General features: G+C 47.8%; 1 protein-coding gene across 1 annotated transcript in view; it reads left to right on the top strand.

Moving 5' to 3' along the window:
• Positions 1 to 21,692, top strand: part of RUNDC1 (RUN domain containing 1) — a 142,249-nt gene that overhangs the window by 103,092 nt on the left and 17,465 nt on the right. Inside the window, exon 4 of the mRNA XM_078645327.1 lies at positions 5,337 to 5,453. Coding sequence (XP_078501453.1) covers positions 5,337 to 5,453 — 117 coding nt within the window. The remainder of the gene's footprint in view (positions 1 to 5,336; positions 5,454 to 21,692) is intronic.

The following is a 21,692-nucleotide window of genomic DNA, read 5'->3' as shown; positions in this document are numbered from 1 at the left end:
TAACATATATCTAGGAGACTTCAATCTTCATTGGAACGACAACGACAAACAGGTCAACGCCCTTAAAGACTTTTTATCGGAACTAAATCTCTATCAAACATGCACACAACCAACTCACTCGAAAGGAGCTACTTTGGACTGGGTAATTTAAAAAAAAGATAATACGTCAGTCCTCTCAATAGAGCCGTGTGACTGGTCAGATCATCATGCCATAACCTTCCTGATACCCACATGGAGGAAGATAAAAACAACACAACCTATGAGAAACACACGATGGTTGCGAGACTCCAGAGATGCAAATATGGAACTACTAATTGAAAGATGTGAGAAAGACCTAAACCTACCTCACAACTTGCAGAATGTGAGTGATCTAACTAATCACTACTCTACTACAGTAACAAAAATAGTCGACGACATCATGCCACTAAAACAGAAAAGAGTTACAGAGAAGGCTAAAAACCCTTGGTTCAATGGGACATTGAATGAAGACAGGCGAATATTGAGATTGGCAGAAAGAAAATGGAGACAACACCCATCATCCCCGAAACTGAAATCCCTCAGAAAAATTAGAAATGAATATAACAAAAAGATCCTTAACTCCAAGAAGGAATTCATTAGATCCGAATTAGACAACACCAAAAACAGACCACGGAAATTATTTGAGATCTTAAAACAGCAATCAAATAAGCTGGCCAAAAGTGCCCAAGAAATCAAAAAAACGCAACTAAGCTGCGAAGAATTCTCAAACTTTTTTACCGACAAAGCTAACACTCTGGAAAGAGAACTCAAGAATGCAGCAGACAACCTGGAACTCCATTCACCATCATTAGACATTAACACAGCGAAAACTGTGGATAACTTGATAAAAAACAAAGCACAATGGGACACTTTCAAAATATTGGATCAGAATAGCAGTGGCAAAACGCTATCAGACATCAAACCCAATAATCACTACAATGACCCACTACCTTCAAAATGCCTGAAAGAAATCTGCCATACAGTGATTCCAATATGGACAGAAATTGTAAATGCCTCCCTATCCCAGGGGAGCCTTCCAGAATGTCTAAAAACAGGACAAGTGGTACTGATCATCAAAAAACCTATGGCGAACCCAGCAGATCCAAATAACTACCACCCAGTAACCAACATTCCTCTTCTTGCCAAGCTAAGAGAAATGTGTGCAAAATCAATTGAGCCAACAGATCGACAATTTCTCACTATTGGATGAATGTCAATCGGGATTAGAACTGGACATAGCACGGAGACGGCGATCTTACACATAGTCAATGATGCACTTCAGGCATTAGATCACAATCAATCTTGTCTGCTTATCCTACTCGACTTGTCTTCGGCTTTTGACACGGTCAATCATGAAAAACTGTTGACCAGACTCCGTGAAAGGATGGGAATATCTGGCAAGGTGCTAAGTTGGTTTGAATCCTTCCTACAGAATAGAACCCAAAGAGTTCTGATCAACCAAGCTGTATCTCCCTCAAGCCCTAACGCAATAGGAGTTCCACAAGGATCTACTTTATCTCCCTCATTGTTTAACCTAGATATCGAACCCTTAACAGAGATTCTCCGAAATTCCAAAATATCCTACCACATGTACGCGGATGACACACAGATATACATTAAGATCACATCCATGGAAGACATCAACGTAATGACCCCTCACCTGAAAGCCTTAAACTGGCTACCATACGAAGCCAGGATACAGCTGAAGATGGCGTGTATCACCCATAAAGCACTTCATCTCAGTACTCCCAGATATCTTGCCCAAAAAATTTGAAATATCTGGAGGAAGCAGACCAGCTAGGAGTGCCAAGGAACTGGTACTGAGACCACCCATTTTCAGGAAGAAAAAAACTTATGATAGAGCATTCTCAGGAGCAGCCCCTAGAATCTGGAACTCACTTCCCCCGAACATCAGAAAAATTCCAAACTTAGCAATTTTTAAGAGAGAAACCAAGATATTTCTAATGAGTAAGTTCCTTCCATAATCATCTTCTCTAAGCGCTAACTATTCAATTCAGAGACATCTAAGATGTTCCATGGACTGGAGAACATAGAAGACAAAGGAAAAGACACTTTAAACAAGCATATAGAGGAAGATTGAATACTCCTAGTATAACTGTTATCTAACCTACCTAAAGCCACTGTTTTTTCTTAATGACCTTGTAATCCTTATCCACCATTATGATAGTATTCCTAACTAAAACTGTCTAATGTAATTCTCGTTCATCTAACTGTGAAGTGCTCTGAAACCCAAGGGTCTTGTTTGCACTATAGAAAACTGTATAATAAATAAATAAATACACAAACTAGGGATAATAAACAGACAACGGTACATAGAATCCGAATTACATGCGCGAATTTGAGGATTTATGAGTGCAAGGTTGTAACAAAAGGATGCCGTATAAAGGCCGAGACAAGGTTTCACTAGAAAGTTTAAGAATGAAGTGGAGAGTTCAAGGGTATTGTTTTTCTAAATCCTCTCACCTTTTCTCACTCCTGAAATAGTCATTTACTCTTGTCAGTGGCAGCATAAATCCCTTTCGGGATGGGATTACCTGCGACTGGCGGATTTTGCACGGTATTTCAGGAAAGTGTTATTTGGCAAAATCCGTAGGAGCAGATTAACAACTTTTTTGTTTGCACAATCATGCCCTCTGTGTCGTAGCACTTATGTATGTATTTCAGTGCAGTTGAAAACTGAGATTACCTAACATGCACCCATCGCGTAGATCTGTATCTGGGGAGAGCTGGCGCAGAAACCCTTTCTGTCATGGCAGGTGCATTTGCAGCAGGGAGTTTCTGCATGAAGGGTTTTTGGCGCAGATGTGCTCCCTTTATGGGGCCGAACCTTCACTTAATGGCGCGAGAGGCAGGGGGAGGCCAAAGCTATTAAGCTGTTCTTCTGCAGTTTTACAAAGGCAGGAAGCGCCCCAGTTAATTGGAAAGCTGAATGGAAAGTGGGTGGTGCGATCGAAGGAATGGGGTGGGGGGTTTTAGAAGACTCATTAACATATCAAGAAGACGTGACCCTCCTTTCTGATTTATTTTTTAAGACTTTTCTTGTGATGGTGATAGTTCTACCAAAAGGCGTGCATTCTCAAATTCTCAACCCGTCCACGATTAGTGTTTCCATATGCACAGCAAATGTGGTGGTAAATAGCACAGATATGGTAGACCCGAAACCAGGGAACTCCGTCCACAAAAGTGCTGTCTCTCTATGGTTGACACCAGAAAAAAGATATCCAAGGCTACCACAGGGATCGCCTCCTCACCCACTTATAGTAGTCTATACCTCATTCCTGTAGGGCCACACCATCCATCTGTGCGAGAAAACGTTATAAGGATCCTGTATCAATTAGGTAATCATGCGAAGGTCAGAAAGAACGATGAAATAATGATAAAGAATCCATAACAAGTTGTTTGATCCAATTTATAAAGAGTAATACCCCACTAAGGCATATAGAGCCCTGATACAATATGCAAAATCCAAATGAAGTGCAAGCAACAGTGGAGTTGTAATGAATAAGGAGGCCCCACTGAGGTCTACAAGGTTTCATAAGAGGTAGGTCACTGCAGACTACATGGCACCGATGTGTAACTAAAGAGGTTCCAGTGAAAGGAAACAAACCCCATCCCACTGCATTTAAGATTATCATGAGTGTGAGCACCGACAACGCCCAAGTGATAGAGTTCAAACAGAGAAAACGGAAAGGCCCAAAACTGGATGAATCAACGAACCCAAAAGGACTGAAATGATAGCATACTCCAAAATAGGAAAGCAAAATACAAGACAGACTAGATGTAAGAAAGACCAGGAAGCAGGTAATTTTCGCACGTTTTGACTAGCTCCAAGAATAAAGACTGGCGTCAAGTTATCCTACGTCACTCAAAAGTAGCCCATTAGGTGCGATTTATAGCTTTAAGTTCTGAGACTTTTAGTCCTGTATCAATAATGGTGACACAAGACTTTTTGCGTTTAAAGATGCTAGCTTCAAATTGATAGCAGACCCATGTGGTCGCGTAGATCTTGCACCTTTAGGTTCCTTTCCGCCTGCTTCAAGGTTTTATTACAAATGAAAACCATATAAAATGTGCATGAAATGCCAATGTAAAATCTACTTAATTGGCAGCATTATGAGCCAAGTTTATAAGAGGAGATGTGGGAATACATGGATCCTTATAGTGAAATACAGAAAGAAAAACATTCAGAACTCCTGCTCCTGACTCGCTGTAACTAATAATTGGGCAAGCCTCTATCAAAAACTACAAACTAAAAACACAAAATAGATTTCTGTAAAATATAGCACCAGCCCCGCCACCCGTTTTGCGATTCCAAACTACGCCAACTACCTGTCCGTTACTTGCACGGGCTGCCCGTAAATTCAGCCTTATGTCCGTCTTCCTTTACTAAACTTTTAATGGACGTCATTGTAGCACTTCCGGGTCGCATAACAACCAATCCCTCGGCTGAAATTTTCTGAAGGGGGCGGCACCACTAATGTGTAAAATGACCTATGATTGGAGCATTAGCGACAGCCTGGCCAACCAGCCTTTGTGCGTCGTACAGAATTGCGAAATGCTGACTGGCTGTTGGTGCGCACGTACCTTTGTGTCTCCATACATCCTGGTACATTCGGTGGGAGGGACTCAGCTTGAAAGTGAGTAGTACCGATTGAGCTCCAGGGTTTGCCGTGAATAGGGTTAGTCATGGACCGGTGAGGCCCGTTTAGACTGCTGCCGTTGCCCACTATAAGAACAAGAGGAGTCCGACAGACCCGGGGTGGGGGCGTGTGTGTGCATGCGTGTGTGTGTGTGCCTGCGCATGTGTGTGTGTGCCTGCGCATGTGTGTGTGTGCGCCTGCGCGTGTGTGTGCCTGCGTGTGTGTGTGCCTGCGTGTGTGTGTGCATGCGTGCGTGTGTGTGTGTGTGTGTGCACGTGTGTGTGTGTTATCTACTTCCTGGCAATGTGGGACAGGAGATGTGCACGGCGTGTGGGTGAACGTGCGCGCTCACATGGGGAAATCTCTTGCGCGTGCACATCCCCTGTCTCAGATTCCCAGGAAGTGAGTAACAATAGATGCTTCGCTGGACGCAATGCTTCGCATTGCTACACCAGTTCGACCTAAAAACGAGGGTCATCTGGGTGTCCCAATAGAAAACAAAAATCCATACATGAAACTGGGAAGCGTGAGAGCTGTTACATCAATAACTCTATTGCGCTCAGCAAGGTTGTGTTATGGGACCGTTACATTTATGGGTAAAGCAAAATTGTGGCCATAAATGCAGAACAGTATTAATGATCTATCTCCCATTTACAGATGAAGTGGGTAGTCCCCTGCAGACTGAAGAGAAGCGTTGTGACTGTTCCTCAAAAGGAAGCGCTGCTGGAAGCTCCTACAGGCAAAATGCTCAACTTCCTCCTGGAAAAAACAAAGGTAGGTACTCTGGGTCAAACTCCTTATAAAATTTGTCTCAAAGAATTTGTTTTGGTAGCTCCTCTATGATGCACAGTTTGCTGTGCAACAAAACGGATACTTCTTTCTCTAATTGTACTAATATGATTTCTATTTTCATGGAATTACACAAAGTCCTCGCCAACTTGCACTGTATTAAGCCAGTAGCAACAGTTTTTTACTTGATATTCTTAACTTCATACTTGGAACCTCATTGATAATCATAAACATTAAATAACTCCTCAATGTTTATAATATATCTCGGTCCACTTTATAAAAAGAAAACCGCTTTTTAAAAAAACAATTGAATATAACTTAAAGGCAATCCCTTCTGAAATTGCACAGTGGTATTTGAAAGGCGTTTCAGTTGTCCACTCTGCACAGTGGGGTCTTTGAACACTGGTTTCTACCCTTTTTGAAATATTCTTCAAATGTTTTATGTAGAATACTGCGAGAAAATCTTTTTGCATGGTCAACTCATTATTTGCTGAGTGCTAATACTAGTTGTTGAACCCTGCACACTGGGGCACTGATGTCCAGTGTATATGCTCTGACACCTAAAAAAATGGTAATGGCTAATCCCCGCTTGGCATATTTAACTTTTCAGGAAGGCCATAGTATATGGTGTAGGAAATACACCGACTGAATGGAGGTTACATGTTACCTGTGGACTGAAGTGCATATCCTTCACTAGGCTGACAGTAAAAACATTGGTTCAGGCCTATGTGTGTAGTCTGACTGGTGCAGCTTTCAAACCTACAGTCTGACCTATCAAAATAACCTTTTTTGACACAAAGAAACTCTACTTTTAAATAATAATAATAATACTAATAATACAGCATTTATAAAGCGCCTGGCTACACATAGAACAGTGTGTCCCCGCGCTAATTACTGATAAATTCTACCTAGGGCCTGAGAAAACAGGATTATGAAGTGGGGAAAAGGAATGTTTTTAATTTCCTCCGGAATCCTATTTCAGATGGCTCCATCCTCATATTCAGTGGTAGAGCATTCCAGTATTTGGGGGCTAAGTGCCTAAATGAGCGACCGCACATTCTGGCCCTAAGAATACAGGGAGTATTAAACAACATCGCATCGAATAATCATAAGTCATCTCCAAGTAGGCCTTGTGGCCCACAAGGTAGAGTACCTCCAATTTAAAAGTGGAACATGTAAGAAGTTGGGATTGGCATAGTCCTACAGTGACAAGCCCTTAAAAGCATTTTTCACTGTATAAGGCTATAGCTGTTTCTAGGAGAGAAACTAAAGTGCAATTGAAATGTTATGTTTGGTAACTGTGGTTTGGAATAAGCTCCAGATTGCTTTCAACCGTGGTTTTTACTATGTATTATAATCCAATTAAGTGGATAATTTAGATTTGATAAATATGCAGGAAAAGTCACTTTTAAAAATGCTTGAAGATGTAGTAGGTTAATCAAACATTAGCCTGCCTACAGCTGCTTCCCTATTTGTGCTTTCCTCGTGATGAGATGTGAAAACTGCTCCCAAAGCAGAAACAATGGCTTGGGCTTTTTGCCAGGAAAACCTGAGTGCTAGATATGTGACTCATCCTCTCTCAGGAAAGGCAGCTGGGGAGGTTTCAGGCACTTTGGTAACTTTAAAGGGACCAGTTGAGGCCTTTCCGTTCGTAATCCACTGTAAATTGAGACATCGGAAACGAGTGGCTATTAAATCCCAAAGCGAAGTACAGCGAGCCTGGCTCCATTCATTGGAGGTAAGTGTTGGTCTCTGAATCGGGTTGGAGGGAGGGCTGCACATTTCCCTAGACACACTCCCGGCTGGACCATAGTCTCCTCCAGGGACAGAAAGGTTCTACCTTGTTGACTTCACTAAGCATAGTGCACTGTGGCATAATTTGCAGTAAGGCTAGTCCTGGACAGCAAGCTCAACATGAAAAGCCAGATCAACGCAGTCTCTGCCTCCTGCTTCTTCACCCTCCCCATGCTCGTCCGATCCTCACATGGCTTCAAGTCAACATTAATCGTACCATCATTCAAGCTCTTGTCACCAACCTGCTGGACTATGGCAACGCACTCTACATAGTAATGAATCATGTCTTATCTACTGGGGATACTGCAGATAATACTGAATTCAGCGGGCAGACTCATCATTGACCTCCCTAAGCGGACACATCACCCCCTCCCGCCCCCACCTCAACAATCTCCGGTGGCGCCCCATCTAGAAGAGATGTCAATTTAAGATGCTGATCCTCACTCACAAAGCCCTAGACAACCAAGGACCAGCATACATTAACCACTGCTTTAATTTCCACCAACCCTCCAGACACCAGCGTTGTGCCTCCCTTTCCCTTGCTCACAAATCCAACCCACCCTGTCCGCCAAAGCAACAGTGGAGGGCATTCCTTCTCCTACCTCACTGCAAAATCCTGGAACAACATCCCCCCTTCATCTCAGGACATCATCCTTGCTGCTTTAATTCGGGAAAGGACTCAAGACATGGCTGTTTAACTGATCCCTCCCGTGCAGCAGGGCTCTCTGCGTCGGAATACCTTCATGGGTGTCAAGCAGCACTCTATGAATCCTATTTGATTTGAAAGGATGTGTTGTAAAGGGGGACTTTTTTTGTCATTGGTCATGGAGTGTCCCTGAGTATCCTAGTCTACTGATTGGTGAGTTGTACTAAGGTGGCACCTCACACCCAGCTCATCAGAATATATCTGGACTTTCAAAGAATAGTGAAGGGCTGAACCTGGTCCTACTTTTACCCAGGACTCTAAGGACAGTTGTCTGACCTACTGTGTGGCTACAGGGACATCAAAAACTGCAAGAGGTCTTTTCCTAGACTGCCCAGTTGAGCAGTGACAAGTGGACATGGACATGGACTTGGCTGTGCTGATGACCTCTGTGGCAATGTGTACTGAACTTAAATGTCGTCCCTGAGGACCTAAGATCTGTAGAAGTGACCTACAGAAGCTATTCCAAAACAGAGGTGTACTGGACACCCCGCAGACCCTGTGGTGTGGGGCCCAGTTTTCTATACTTAGAGAGGCACCCACAGCTTTTAGCGCAAAGGGGTATTGCAATAGGACCCCTCACCAACCCTTGCAGGGGGCACATAAGGTTTCCTTACTCCACTGCTCAAAAAGTTGACACATTTGTAAACCGAAGGAGAACGGGGACTAATCATCCAAGACTGTTCAACTGCTTGAAGCTTTCTGCCACCTGAAACAAGACTTTAGCCTATCTTCACAGCTGAGGTATCTGCCTTCCTTGCTACCTCGTCAGCTACAGTTTGTAGGCATGTCCTGCTGAAAGTATTCAAGCTTTAAAAGAGAGACCAGGTTCCAACGTAGAAATCTTTACAGGGTAAACGTGTGAAAAGCTTCCCAGGCTTTTGAAAGCGGCAAAAATGTAATATTTCTGCTCACCTTTTCCTGCAGAAACCAACTCATTCAGCATGACTTCGTCAGCAGCTATCCGACTTCAAATGGACCTCGCCAGATACAGCGTTTAACTTTGCCGTGCACGAGGATTTTGACTACGATAAAAAAGATTTAAGTCAGATGAAAACAAAACTTTGACTATGAAGTCCTGCTAGGTTTATCCGACCTCTGCTCAATTGCAGCATGCCTGAAATTGCACATAGGTCCCGGTCAACAGCAGACAGTGACTTATGATTGGCAGTTTATTGTTCTTGGTGCCTTTTTCCCCTAAAACTTTAAAATGGATATCACTGGCTCTCCTGGTTGTATTTTTATCCTTTTCGTGTAGTTTACTTTAATTAAATGTTGCTTGATTTCTAGAAATTGGTTTTCTTTATTCTATTTGGCCTAATAAACTGTTTTGGTAATGCTAACTACTCTACACATTTCCCTTATATTAAAAATATCTGGTCTGTGTCCTACTAAAAAGGTGCTGAGCCCAGGCCTATTTTATTGAACTTGTGCGTTGATTCTATCATGATTTTCTACTTATTGTTGTGGAAGGACTCCCTTCCTTCCCAGCTAACAGCCTATTTTGTTACAGATACGGATAACAATATTCCACATAATACCACCTCTTATTTTGCTGACATGATTTTTTTTTCTTATATTGACGTCCTGCTTTTACTCTTGGGAGTCGTCCATTCTGTGTAGAAAGGCAATTAAATGTAGGCTGTAATGACGTATGCCTTCTGTGGTTGTCTGGTCATCTTGATGCAGAACTGTGTAGCCTTTAACAGAGAAGATTGCACAAGTCTTGTGTCAAAGAGTACATTTGCCTTAAAGTTGGTGCAGGTTTCATACATCCCAAAATATCCAGTCTTTACTATGGTGCTTCCTGGGACTCTTGTTGCTCTCTGTGGGACCCACAGCAGATGTCAAGGAAATGGTAATATGATTGATTGATTGATCGGTCAACAACATTTATATAACACCCACTCCCCCTGGGTCTTTTGCTGCTGGTCATGCCAACTGACTAACCAAACCACCAGGCTAGTGGGAAGGTTGTGCAACTTGTTGTCCAATGGCTGCGAGAGTGGTTTAACATCAAAGGTTCAATCTAAGACTTCCAGGTCCTCTCCACTTGTCTTCTAACAATCAGGCTGGTCATTGAAACGCTCCACATTAGGAGGCTTATATGGCCAAAGACTTCAATAGAAAAGGAAAAACCCTTGAGGACAACAACATCACGTAGGTCTCTGTCCTTGGTTCTGACGTAGAGCGTCTGCTTTTCATCCTTCGTATAATTCTTGTGAATCTTCAGCAAGGCATGCACAAGCTAAATCTCTGCAACAGTGGAAGCACTTCTTTCTTTGTTAGATATTTGAAACAGTAAATACAATCCACAGTAGGAAGGCCCTTCGAGGACGTCTTGCACTCTGTTCCTTATTTTCCAAAAAGACATTCATCTACCCAATAGTGAGAATTTACGAGGTGCATACTACAGAGTGTCTCTAAAGAGATCTCTGTCCACAATTTGTTATTTGGATGATATGCTTCCATTCCGTTGAACCGGTTCAGATTCACCTGATGCATATAAAGGTTGACATGACAAAACTGCTTAAAGGCGCGCCCTTCAGAGTACAGAAGATTTACTCTTGGACTACACTTCTAATGGTGCAACAGATTTGCCTCTCCTTATCCAACTCTTCTTGCCAGGAGAGTTGGATATCATTCTTACCATGTTGGACTAGAAAGAGGTCCTACCATCTCTGCCCATAGTGACTGATTGATTAATGCCTCCCTGTTGGGCAGGGTAGCTCAGTTCAGCTCCACATAAAAAGATCATGGGCGGGCGGAGCAAGATGCCGCCCGCATAGGTGGACGCTAGCGGAGCTAGGAGGTAGCGGTCCGGTTGCTCTGAAGTGGCTGGTCTGGGTTTGAAGAACAGAGTGCACCCCCCGTGTCGGACCTTGTCTCTGACCCCCCTCCCAGCGCTACGAATGCTGCTTTGCCGTAAATGCCCCCGGCTTCAAAATTTCGGAATTGCCTCTTTGGTGAGACGCTGCGTGAAGTCTTACCTGCGACGCCTGCTGCTCCTCCGTCTGAGGAAGGATTTCGTCATGGCTCCGAAGGCAGTGCAGAGTGGAGCAGCAGCCAAAGCGGCAGCAGCAGCAGCTGCTCGCAGAGCGCCAAGCGAGGCTCCTCTCCCCTCTGGTGAGAGCGGCCCGACCCCCATCGAAAACCCTCCTGGACAAGCACAAAAACCGCGCCCGATGGAGGGAAGGAGAGGGAAGGGTGGATCCGCGAATGCAGGCACCACGAAAAACAAGCCGGCTGGACCTACAGTGGTAGACCTGCTGCAGCGAGGAAGAGAATCAGCGGCCACAGTGAGTATCAGTGCTGTGAGTTTGTCGGCTGAAAACGCTGGTGACGGTGTTGGAAGCGGAGTGGGAACTCGGATGGATATTGCGGAAAGCCCCGAAGTATCAATCAAAGCAGCTCAGGCAACTCTGGTCAGAGAGAACTTGTCGGGTACGGGCCAGCCTGATGCTATGGGGGGAGGGGGCTAAGGGGCGAGTGGCACTCCAGGAACAGAGTCCTGTAATCAGCCAGGGTGTAAAAAAACGGGCATTTGAATACCCCACCCATTAACAATGAAGGCAGTAATAAGAGTGTTGAGACTAATCCAGCACCAGAGTCTATCAGTATGCCAGTAACTCAAGAGGTTGAGAATCATATAGACAGTCAAAAAGCATCAGGTGCATTAGAAGACAAGTATTCGCTGGAGTATAAAAACAGCTTGGAAGATGAGAGGGAGCCAAGTGACTGTTTTTTTCTTTGACGGAGGAAGCTGAGTGGTCTGATGATGTTTTAAGTACTTCGCAGGGGGCTAGTAGCCTGGAATCAGACTTGGAGGAGAGCGAGGAGGAATTATTTTCAACTACTAAAAAAGTGCCAGGCCAAATGGGAAGGGAAAATAAGGGGAGAAAAGGTCTCTCGTGGTACTATTCTGCGACCACCCCACTTTCAGTCGCCTGTGGTAAATCAACCTCCCAGTTGAAACCCGAAGACCCCCCCTACGCTCGATACCATCCATCAGGCTATACTTGCCCATAGGGATGAGGCACGTCAAGATAGCAGAAAAATGCAGGCTGGGATGAGGAAAATGCAGGGCGTGGTCAGAAAACTATCAAAGGCATTTTCCAATATGGGGGAAAGAGTTGCAAACCTGGAGGAAAGGGTGATGGGTGCCGAAACTGATGCTGACAAAGCAGTTACGATGGTGGAGGCCCATGATGCCCAGATCAAGGACATACAATGGAAGTTGGAGGAGTCCGAAAATAGGCTAAGAAGAAATAACTTAAGAATTCTGGGGGTACAGGAAGGTTTGGAGGGGCCCGACACAAGGAACTATGTAATCACCCTTTTTTCAGTAGCTTTTGCAGAACTGTCCGAATGGAACTGGTCATCTGAAATTCAAAGGGCCCATCGCATACCCTTTAAACAGCGTACACCGGTAAAGGAAGGTGACAAACCGCGGGCCATTTTGGTCTTCTTTGGAAACTTCCTCTTGAGGCAGTCTATATCAGATAAACCTAGACCCGACGCCAGGAGATCAAGTGGCGAGGTTTCGTTTTTTGTGAGGCCGGACTTCTGCCATATAATGGTAGAGAGGCTTTGGAGATTAAGGCAGATGCCGAAGCCGGTTCAGGATAAAAAAATCCAGGCATATCTGGTTAATCCTGCTCAGCTAAAAGCCATTAACCAGGGGGCCACTTGGTACTTCACCTCCCAGGTTAAGGCAAAGGAGTATCTGGCCTCACTAGACAAATAATAAGGTGTGGCTATGATAATGGTTTGAATTGATGATAAGAGTCGTGGGGGAGGTGATAAATGGTTAGGATGTTAGTTTAAACATTGAGCCATGATGGGATGTCGAAAATGGGGAAGAGAAAGTGCTAGTGGGGCTGCACATTGGTGACTATATTCATTATATAGGAGTTGCTTTCTTTTCCACCAGCCTCATGGCTTAGAAGCTTGTGTTGTGTTTTAGGACATGCTACCTTCTAGCATCGCGTACATCACATGCACAGACTTAGGTCTGAGTGCTCTCGGGGAAGGGTAGGCAGCTTTTCGGCGGGGGTGGGTGGCAGTGTGGGGGGTCACTGGGTGGGAGGGGGTTGGGGGTTGGTGGTGGGTTCTTTTGGGGGTGGGTTGGGTGGGCAGATGGGGGTAAAAAGAGAAAAACGCAATAGATTCAGGTGTATTACTGTCACAGTTCCAATGTATGGAGGGTCATCTCTTGAGCAAAGGAATGATGAGAAAATTTAGGATCTGCTCTTTAAATGTAGGGGCTCTGAATGACTGGCTTAAAAGGCAGAAATTAGGACATTTTGTAGGTATAAACCACCTGGACGTTCTATGCTTTCAGGAAACGCACCTGCCCTGGTCCAAGAAACATCTGTTAAATATTAAGGGTTTCGATCTTGTGGGGTGCTCTAGGCAAACATCTATGATCAGGGGGGTGGCCCTTGGTAAAAAATAATCTGGGTGGATGTAAACGTTCTATATCAGATGCTTGGGGGAGGTGGGCTATAGTCGAAACTTAAGATAGGGATCACATTGTGTACAGTTTATGGGTCCAATCAGGACAAACCTGACTTATTTGATAAACTGGAGCTGGAATTATTGAATTGGCCGTATCCTCTTATAGTTTGCGCTGACCATAATATATCTGCAGATTTTACTAGTGGAGATAATAATGTGGTTTATGTAGGGTGTAAACCTAAGGTGTTTAAAGCTTTATCCGCCTTAATTAACACGCACAATTTGCTAGATGTTTGGGGGTTTAAGGAACCATTGAATCCAGGCTTTACTCATTTTTCATGCCCCTACAAAAAATACACCAAACTGGATTATTTTTTCATCTCACGTACTGAGGCAGGAAGGATAGGGATTCGTAAAATGCCGAAGGTAATATCAGACCATAGCCCATTGAGTCTAGAATATGAGATGGTGAATGTAGGAAACTCCCCCTTGAGGTGGACGTTTGGGAGGAGACTATTAGACCCTGAATTTGTGAACCATATTAAGAACTGGACCCAGGGCTATTTCGATATGAACAGGTATAGTGCTTCTCGTAATTCCATTTGGGACGCCTTCAAGGCAGCATTAGGAGGGGAGGAAATCAGTTTTTCTGCTAGCCAAAGGAAAAAAGCTCGGGAAGTACACGAGACGATAGTGGCTCAACTAGTATTGGGAGAGGAACAACATGTAAAAGATATCGCAGAGGGGAAAGATGCAAATGAAAGCCTATGCAAGATCCTAGCGCTTAAGGCGGAAATGTATAAGGTAGATGCTCAGAAAAGCGATGTTGACTACCAGGTACATAAGGGATGAATGTACGAGACTGGGGAACAGGCTGGTAAGCTATTAGCATTGAGGATTAGGCAGGGGTTTAGTAAAAATCTGATAGGTAGAATACAGGTTAATAATCAAGAATATACAGAACCAGAAGACATCAGAAGGATTTTCATGGAATTCTACCAAAAACTGTATCAAGAGGAGACTAGGGCAGATTCCCTCAGTTTAGCATTTGAGGATGGTGGACCCCCTCTGACTTATGAAGAGAGAAATGTATTAGATAGGGACATTGAATTGAATGAAGTGGTAATGTCACTGCAGAACTCGCCAGCTGGCAAGGCCGCTGGGCCAGATAATATCCCAGCTGAAGTGTAGAAGTGTTTGCAGGAAGTTCTGGCCCCAATATTATTGGACCTATTTTGTGGTATTTCATGTTCTGGTGTAATTCCAGATTCATGGAAAGAGACGAATATCATAATCTTCCATAAAAAGGGTAAAGTTAAGAAGGACTCCGGGTCGTACCGTCCAATATCCCTCATAAATGCAGACACTAAAATGTATTCGAAGGTCTTGGCGAATAGGCTAGGAGGGGTCATTGGTGGTTTGGTCTCCCCTTGGCAGCATGGGTTTATCCCGGGTCGGGGAACAACTGACCATATAAGGCGTGCTATCACGCTGTTTGATGCACTTGCTGCCTCGGGGGGGCGGGGGGGGTCGGATCGCCATGATCCTTCTCGATGCCGAAAAAGCCTTTGACCGTGTTGCATGGATGTATTTATGGGGGTTATTGGAATGGAGGGGCTTAGGCCCTAAAATTATTAAGGCCATTAAGGCAATGTATACCGACCCATATGCCAGAGTTCAGTTAATAGGTGGTGGTTCGGCCAGAATTTTCATCTCCCGGGGGACCCTTCAAGGGTGCCCTTATTCCCCAATTTTATTTGCCCTATATATACATCCTTTAATAAGAAATATTCTGGGATGTAGGGACATTAAAGCAGTGGTACAGAATGGATTTGAAACAAAAGTCTTAGCCTATGCGGATGACATAGCAGTTATAACTACAGATCCTGATACTGCTATGTCCGCTCTGAAGGCAATTACCTCCGAATTTGGCTGTTGTTCTGGGTATCTACTTAATGAAAAAGACCCAGATAGTCTGCTCAAATAACATCGTACAGCGGGATGGTAGATATACAGATTCGGCAATGTACTTGGGAGTTAAAATCCGCTCTTCAATGGAGTCTATAATTAAAGAAAATTATGAGCCGCTGGTTGACTCCATTATATCGGAGCTAAAGAGGATCGATGTCATTCATCTTTCATTAATAGGGATATTTAATGTCTTAAAAATGACCATGCTTCCGAAATTGCTGTATCTTTTTCAATCGATCCTGCTTATGGTAGGGGAAAATGTGTTCAAATCTATCGAATCAGCATTTAGCAATTTTTTATGGCAGTATGGAAATATAAGAAGATCCCTAAAATATTTGTTGTTGCCGCAAGAAAGAGGAGGTTTGGGGGCACCAAATATTAGGTATTACTTAGCGGCCTCTCTGTTTAGCCAAATGGCGATACTTGTGGACAACATCTCTGGTTATCCTAATAGCAATCTGTAAGTACCTATCCCCCCTCGATTTATGATTTGTTGTTGGGAAAAGAAGCAGTAGGGTTCTTGCTCCGTAATACTGACCGCAGATACTATAATAAAAAAAGATATAAGGTGTTGGATAGTGTTTGGGGGGTGTGGAAAGAGGGCAGGAATGCGCTAGGAATTCCGAAATATAATTATTATACGTCACTTTGGAAGTCAAAACTCTTTCCTCATCTGAGTAGTGATGGAGGGTGGGTTGCTTGGGAATTGCAAGGAATTAGCAGAATAGGGGATTTTTGGGTTGGCGCTGCCCGATGAGCTTTATGGAGCTCCAACAGAAATTTGGGGTTGAGGGTAAACATAGTATCTGAAAGAGACACGTTAGTATTAGATTCCTTACCTTAGAATATCCCCAGGCGTCAGACTGGATCCGGAAATTTTTGCGTAGCAGTACCCTTGCGCGTCGGTAGGTGTCGTCTGCGGGTCCGGCGTCGTGGGCGCCGTGATGACGTCGTCGGAGTACTTAGATGCCGCCTCCGCGTGCTGACGTCAGTTCTTCTTTTTTCCGCGCCAGCAAGCGCAGATCTAGAAAAAGCAGTAACCCTAGTCATTTTTTGACTAACTTTTTGATCACTTTTGATTGTTCTCGTAGTCTTTCGACTCCGACGGTGCCGTAGGGATGCCCGGCTTTAAGCACTGCGATGATTGCGACCGCCTGATGTCGGTCACGGATCCTCACCGCGTGTGTTTATCTTGTCTCGGCGTCGACCACGACGACAAGGCCTGCTCCGACTGCCGGGCCCTCTCTTCGAAAGCCAGACGGGAGCGGTCCCGCAGGCGGCTCGAACTCCGGCAGTCGGTCCCGCGTCGCGCAGAGGTCCCGATCCCATGGGAGGTCGAGGGACAGGTCGCAGGCTCGGAGCCACCACAGTTCCGAGAGTAGCGGCACAAGAAGCCCAAGCGGCGTCATCGCTCTTCGGACTCCCCCGACGCTCGCGCGATGCGGCCGGGGGTTCGGGTGACACCACCCACGCGGCTCCGACGGTCCCTGGGCTAAACGCGACGCCGGAGGAGGTCGAGCGCTTCCTCATGGCCATGAGGAAACTCTCTCCTCCGACGGGCTCCGCGGTGCCTTCAGGCCCAGCGGACCAGTCTGGGACCCCTAGAGGGTCGGGGGTGATCGGCCCCGATGCCGTCGGGTGCTTCGGCCCCGGCGCCTCCGACGCCTTCGGGCCCGGTGCCGCAGGTTCCCGTTATCCCGCCGGCGCCGAGGGGTTCAGTTGTTCCAGGGCTGCCGGCGCCTTCGGGCCCGGCGCCGCAGGACGCCGCTGGACCTCCTTCGGGATATGGTTCGTCGCCGGTGGACCTTACGACCTCCCCGGCGTCGGACCCTCAGGTGTCGCCTCCGGCGCCATCCTCGGGCGGCGCCGTCCCCGGTTCCACCTTCGTTCCTGTTCAGGCGCCGGGACGGCCCCGATGGGCGCCGCTCCAGACGTCATTTGGAGAGTTTCACTTCTATGAACAGGCCCCATTAGTTGAGAACCCTGAGTTTCAGGAGATGGGTGATGAAGAGGACTGGGAGGGGTCTGAGGACCCTCTGACCAGGGAGTGTCAGTCTCATGAGGACTGGACAGGTGACCTTGGGGATGCCAGTGGTCTGGACACTTCGCCGGACACTGGCTTTGTCTCCCCTCCTACCGTGGCTTCGGAGGAGGGGGCAACATATAGTGTGGTGCTGATGAGGGCTGCCCGTCGCGGCCGTGAGGACTAACCTCCTCACTGAGGTCCTTAAACCGCAGTCAAGCTCGGCCGAGCCTCTGCTGCCCTTTAATGAGGCCTTGACCGACGTTCTTCTGGGCACTTGGTCCAAGCCCGCTACGGGTTCGCCCGTAGATAGGAACGTGGCCAGACGCCACCGCCCAGCCCCGGGCGACCCATGTTTCCTGTCCTCCCACCCTACCCCCGAGAGCCTGGTCATCCAGGCCTCCAATTCCCAGACCGCATTCCCTTCGGCCCCGCCAGACAGGGAATCCAAGAGGTATGACCAGTATGGGAAGAAGATCTTCTCATCCCTTAGTCTGGGCCTGCGGTCTTCCAACACCGCCTGCCTCTTGGGACGTTACACCCACTCTGTGTGGGATAAGGTCGCGGAGGTGCTGCCAGTGTCCGTTGGAGGTACGGGCCAAACTCGGCCAAGCCCTTGTGGAGGGCCGGGATGCAGCCAAGTATTCCACCAGGTGTGGGCTGGATACCACCGACTCGCTAGGTAGAGCGATGGCAACGACGGTGGCGGTCAGATGCCACGCCTGGCTGAGGTCCGCCAACTTCTCGGCAGATGTCCAGAACACACTCATGGACATGCCGTTCGATGGCCGTCGCCTCTTTGGCGACAAGGCAGACCATGCGCTTGAGCGCTTTAAGGACTCCAGGGCTACGGCTAAGTCCTTGGACCTCTCGGGCCAGCGCCAGCAATCGGCTGCCTTTCACTCCTTTCGTGGCTACGGAAGGGGTGCGCCCACACGCACCGCCAGCCACGCTCCGCAGGGCAATACCCAACGCGGTGGCGGCCGTGGGAACCGCCGCCCGGGCGGACGGGGGCAACGGCGAGGTCAGTACACACCTTCCCCCGCAGCATCCGCCTCAAAACCCTCCTAGTCCGTGCTTTTAGGCCCATGTGACGCCAGTGGGGGGCAAGGTTCGCCATCACCACCTCCACTGGCGCACTGTCACATCGGACAGGTGGGTGCTGCAAATCGTCCGAAGGGGCTACTCCCTCCCCTTCGAGGCGACTCCTCCAGCCATGCCACCGCAGAACCACCGTGTATCGGGGGATCATTTGCGACTTCTGCAGGACGAAGTTACGGCCCTCTTGGCCAAGGGGGCCATCGAGCGCGTTCCTGGGCCAGAAGTAGGGTGTGGTTGCTACTCCCACTACTTTCTGGTACCCAAGAAGGGCAAAGGAGGCCTACGCCCTATCTTGGACCTAAGGAACGTCAACGGCTTCCTCCGGAAGGAGAAGTTAAAGATGCTGACACTGGCTCAGGTCCTGGCTGCCCTGGACCCAGGAGACTGGATGGTAGCATTGGACTTGCAGGACGCTTACTTTCATATCCCCGTCCTGCCTGCCCACCGGCGCTACCTGCGGTTCATGGTTGGCCACGAGCACTTTCAGTTTAACTTGCTTCCCTTCGGCCTTACCAGCGCCCCACGGGTGTTCACAAAGGTGATGGCGGTGGTTGCAGCTCATCTGCGCAGGTTAGGGGTTTCAGTCTTCCCCTACCTCGACGACTGGTTGTTGAAGGCGGGCTCGCCCAAGACAGTCAGCCACCTCCAGACAACGGCAGACCTCCTGCACCAGCTGGGGTTCTCCATCAATGTGCCGAAGTCACACCTGTGCCCCTCTCAGAAGCGCCTCTTCATCGGAGCGGTTCTGGACTCGGCGCGGTTTCGGGTTTATCCGCCCGAACAGCGGGTCCGGGATATTCAGGCTCTGATTCCCATCTTTCAGCCGTTATCCCGGGTTTCGGTCAGGTTGACGCTGCGGCTTCTGGGGCTGATGGCCTCCTGCATCCTACTGGTGCATCACGCCAGGTGGCGGATGCGGGCTCTGCAGTGGGACCTGAAGTTTCAGTGGGCCCAGCATCAGGGCAACCTATCCGACCACGTCCTGATCTCGGAGGGCACTGCGAGACAGCTGCAGTGGTGGCTTACGGACCGCGATTGGATAAGCGGCAGATCCCTCTCCCTTCCCCAACCGGAGCACGTAGTTGTGACGGACGTGTCCCTCCAGGGCTGGGGAGGCCACATGGGAGAGGCGGAGATCAGAGGCCTCTGGTCTCCGGCGGAGACCCGGCTCCACATCAACCTGTTGGAGCTCCGGGCGATTCGTCTGGCACTGAAGGCATTCCTCCCCTCTGTCCGGGGGAATGGAGTGTAGTGCAGGTATTCACGGACAACACCACCGCCATGTGGTACTGCAACAAACAAGGCGGGTTGGGGTCATGGATCCTTTGTCAAGAGGCTCTTCGCCTTTGGCAATGGCTGGAACGCCAGGGCGTGACCCTGGTGGCTCAACACCTGGCAGGTTCTCTGAACGCCAGGGCGGACGAGCTCAGCCGTCGGTGCATGATGGATCACGAATGGCGTCTGAACTCTGACGTGGCGCAAGGCCTCTTTCAGCGATGGAGAGAGCCTTGGTTAGATCTATTCGCCACCGAAGAGAACGCGCAATGTCATCAGGTCTGCGCGTTGGAATTTCCAAGGCGGCACTCGCTCGGAGACGCTTTTCGTCGCGAGTGGAGTTGAGGTCTGTTGTACGCCTTTCCGCCTATACCACTTCTGCCCAGAGTGCTGAAGAAGATCAGGCGCGACCGGGCCCAAGTCATCCTTGTGGCTCCGGACTGGGCGAGAAGGTACTGGTATCCAGAGCTACTCAGTATGTCAGTCGATTCCCCCGGTTCGTCTGCCTCTTCAGGAGGGCCTTCTGTCGCAGCAGCAGGGGACGGTCCTCCACCCGAACCTGTCCAGTCTCCACCTCCATGCTTGGAGATTGAGCGGCGACAGTTGAGGCCATTTGACTTGCCTCCTGAAGTTTGTAACAACATTCTGGCAGCCAGGCGTCCCTCCACGAAATCGGTATACGCCTGCAGGTGGAACAGATTTGTGGCATGGTGCACAGCAAAGGCTGTGGATCCCCTCAATGCCCCTCTTTCTGAGGTTCTTCTCTTCCTTCTTTCTCTTGGCCAGCAGGGCTCGGCTCTGGGCACTATCAAGGGCTACCTTTCTGCCCTTTCAGCCTTTCTCAGGCTGCCTGATCAACCTTCTTTATTCAAATCCCCTATTGTAAATAGATGTCTTAAAGGCATCACACACACGTTTCCTCCTGTTCCGTTTGTGATGCCTCAGTGGGACTTGAACCTGGTTCTTACGTTCCTGATGTGCGCTCCCTTTGAGCCGCTTCACAACTGTCCTCTTCGCCTTCTGACTTTGAAGACTGCTTTCCTGGTTGCCATCACCTCTGCCAGGAGAGTGAGTGAGCTCCAGGCCCTTTCTTGTACTCCACCTTTCCTTTCTGTCCATCCGGACAAAGTGGTGCTGCGTACCAAACCTTCTTTCCTGCCCAAGGTTGTCACGGCCTTCCACATCGGGCAGTCTATCACCTTGCCAACCTTCTTCCCGCCACCGCATCCCTCTAAAGAGGAAGAGCGGCTCCACCATCTGGACCCAAAACGTGCGCTCTCATTCTACTTGGATCGCACACGCCAGTTCCGGGTGGATGACCAACTCTTTGTTGGTTACGTGGGCGCTAAGAAGGGGAAAGCGGTGCACAAGAGGACCATCTCCCGGTGGATCATCCTGTGTATCCAGGCATGCTACTCCTTGGCTAGGAAGGAGCCCCCTGTTGGATTGCGGGCTCATTCTACCCGAGCGACGGCGGCTACCACTGCCCTGGGCAGGGGTGTGCCCTTACAAGACATCTGTCAGGCAGCTACGTGGGCATCGCTGCACACGTTTGCAAGACACTACTGCCTGGACAGCCAAGTCCAGAGGAATGGCTTCTTTGGCCGTTCCGTCCTCCAGGACTTTCTGGTGTGATTATTGGTTCGCAGACCCACCACCGGGGTTGGTATTGCTGGGTTATCTATTCTAAGGTAAGGAATCTAATACTAACGTGTCTCTTTCAGATGCACAAGTTACTACTTGTGTAACGATATATCTGTAAGAGACATTAGTTAGTATTAGATTCCTTACCGATCCTCCCCGTTCTGCGAACCAATATCTAGGGTTAGGGTTACCCCCTTTCAGTGCCCTAGTTTCAATGGCACCAGTGTTGGTTTTTAACATGCCTCTGCGTTTC

Source organism: Lissotriton helveticus, chromosome 5_1 (genome assembly GCF_964261635.1).
Source record: "Lissotriton helveticus chromosome 5_1, aLisHel1.1, whole genome shotgun sequence".
In the NCBI taxonomy this organism is placed as follows: Eukaryota; Metazoa; Chordata; class Amphibia; order Caudata; family Salamandridae; genus Lissotriton; species Lissotriton helveticus.
The sequence above is the reverse complement of the archived record's forward strand: the minus strand, read 5'-3'. Positions and strand labels throughout refer to the sequence as shown.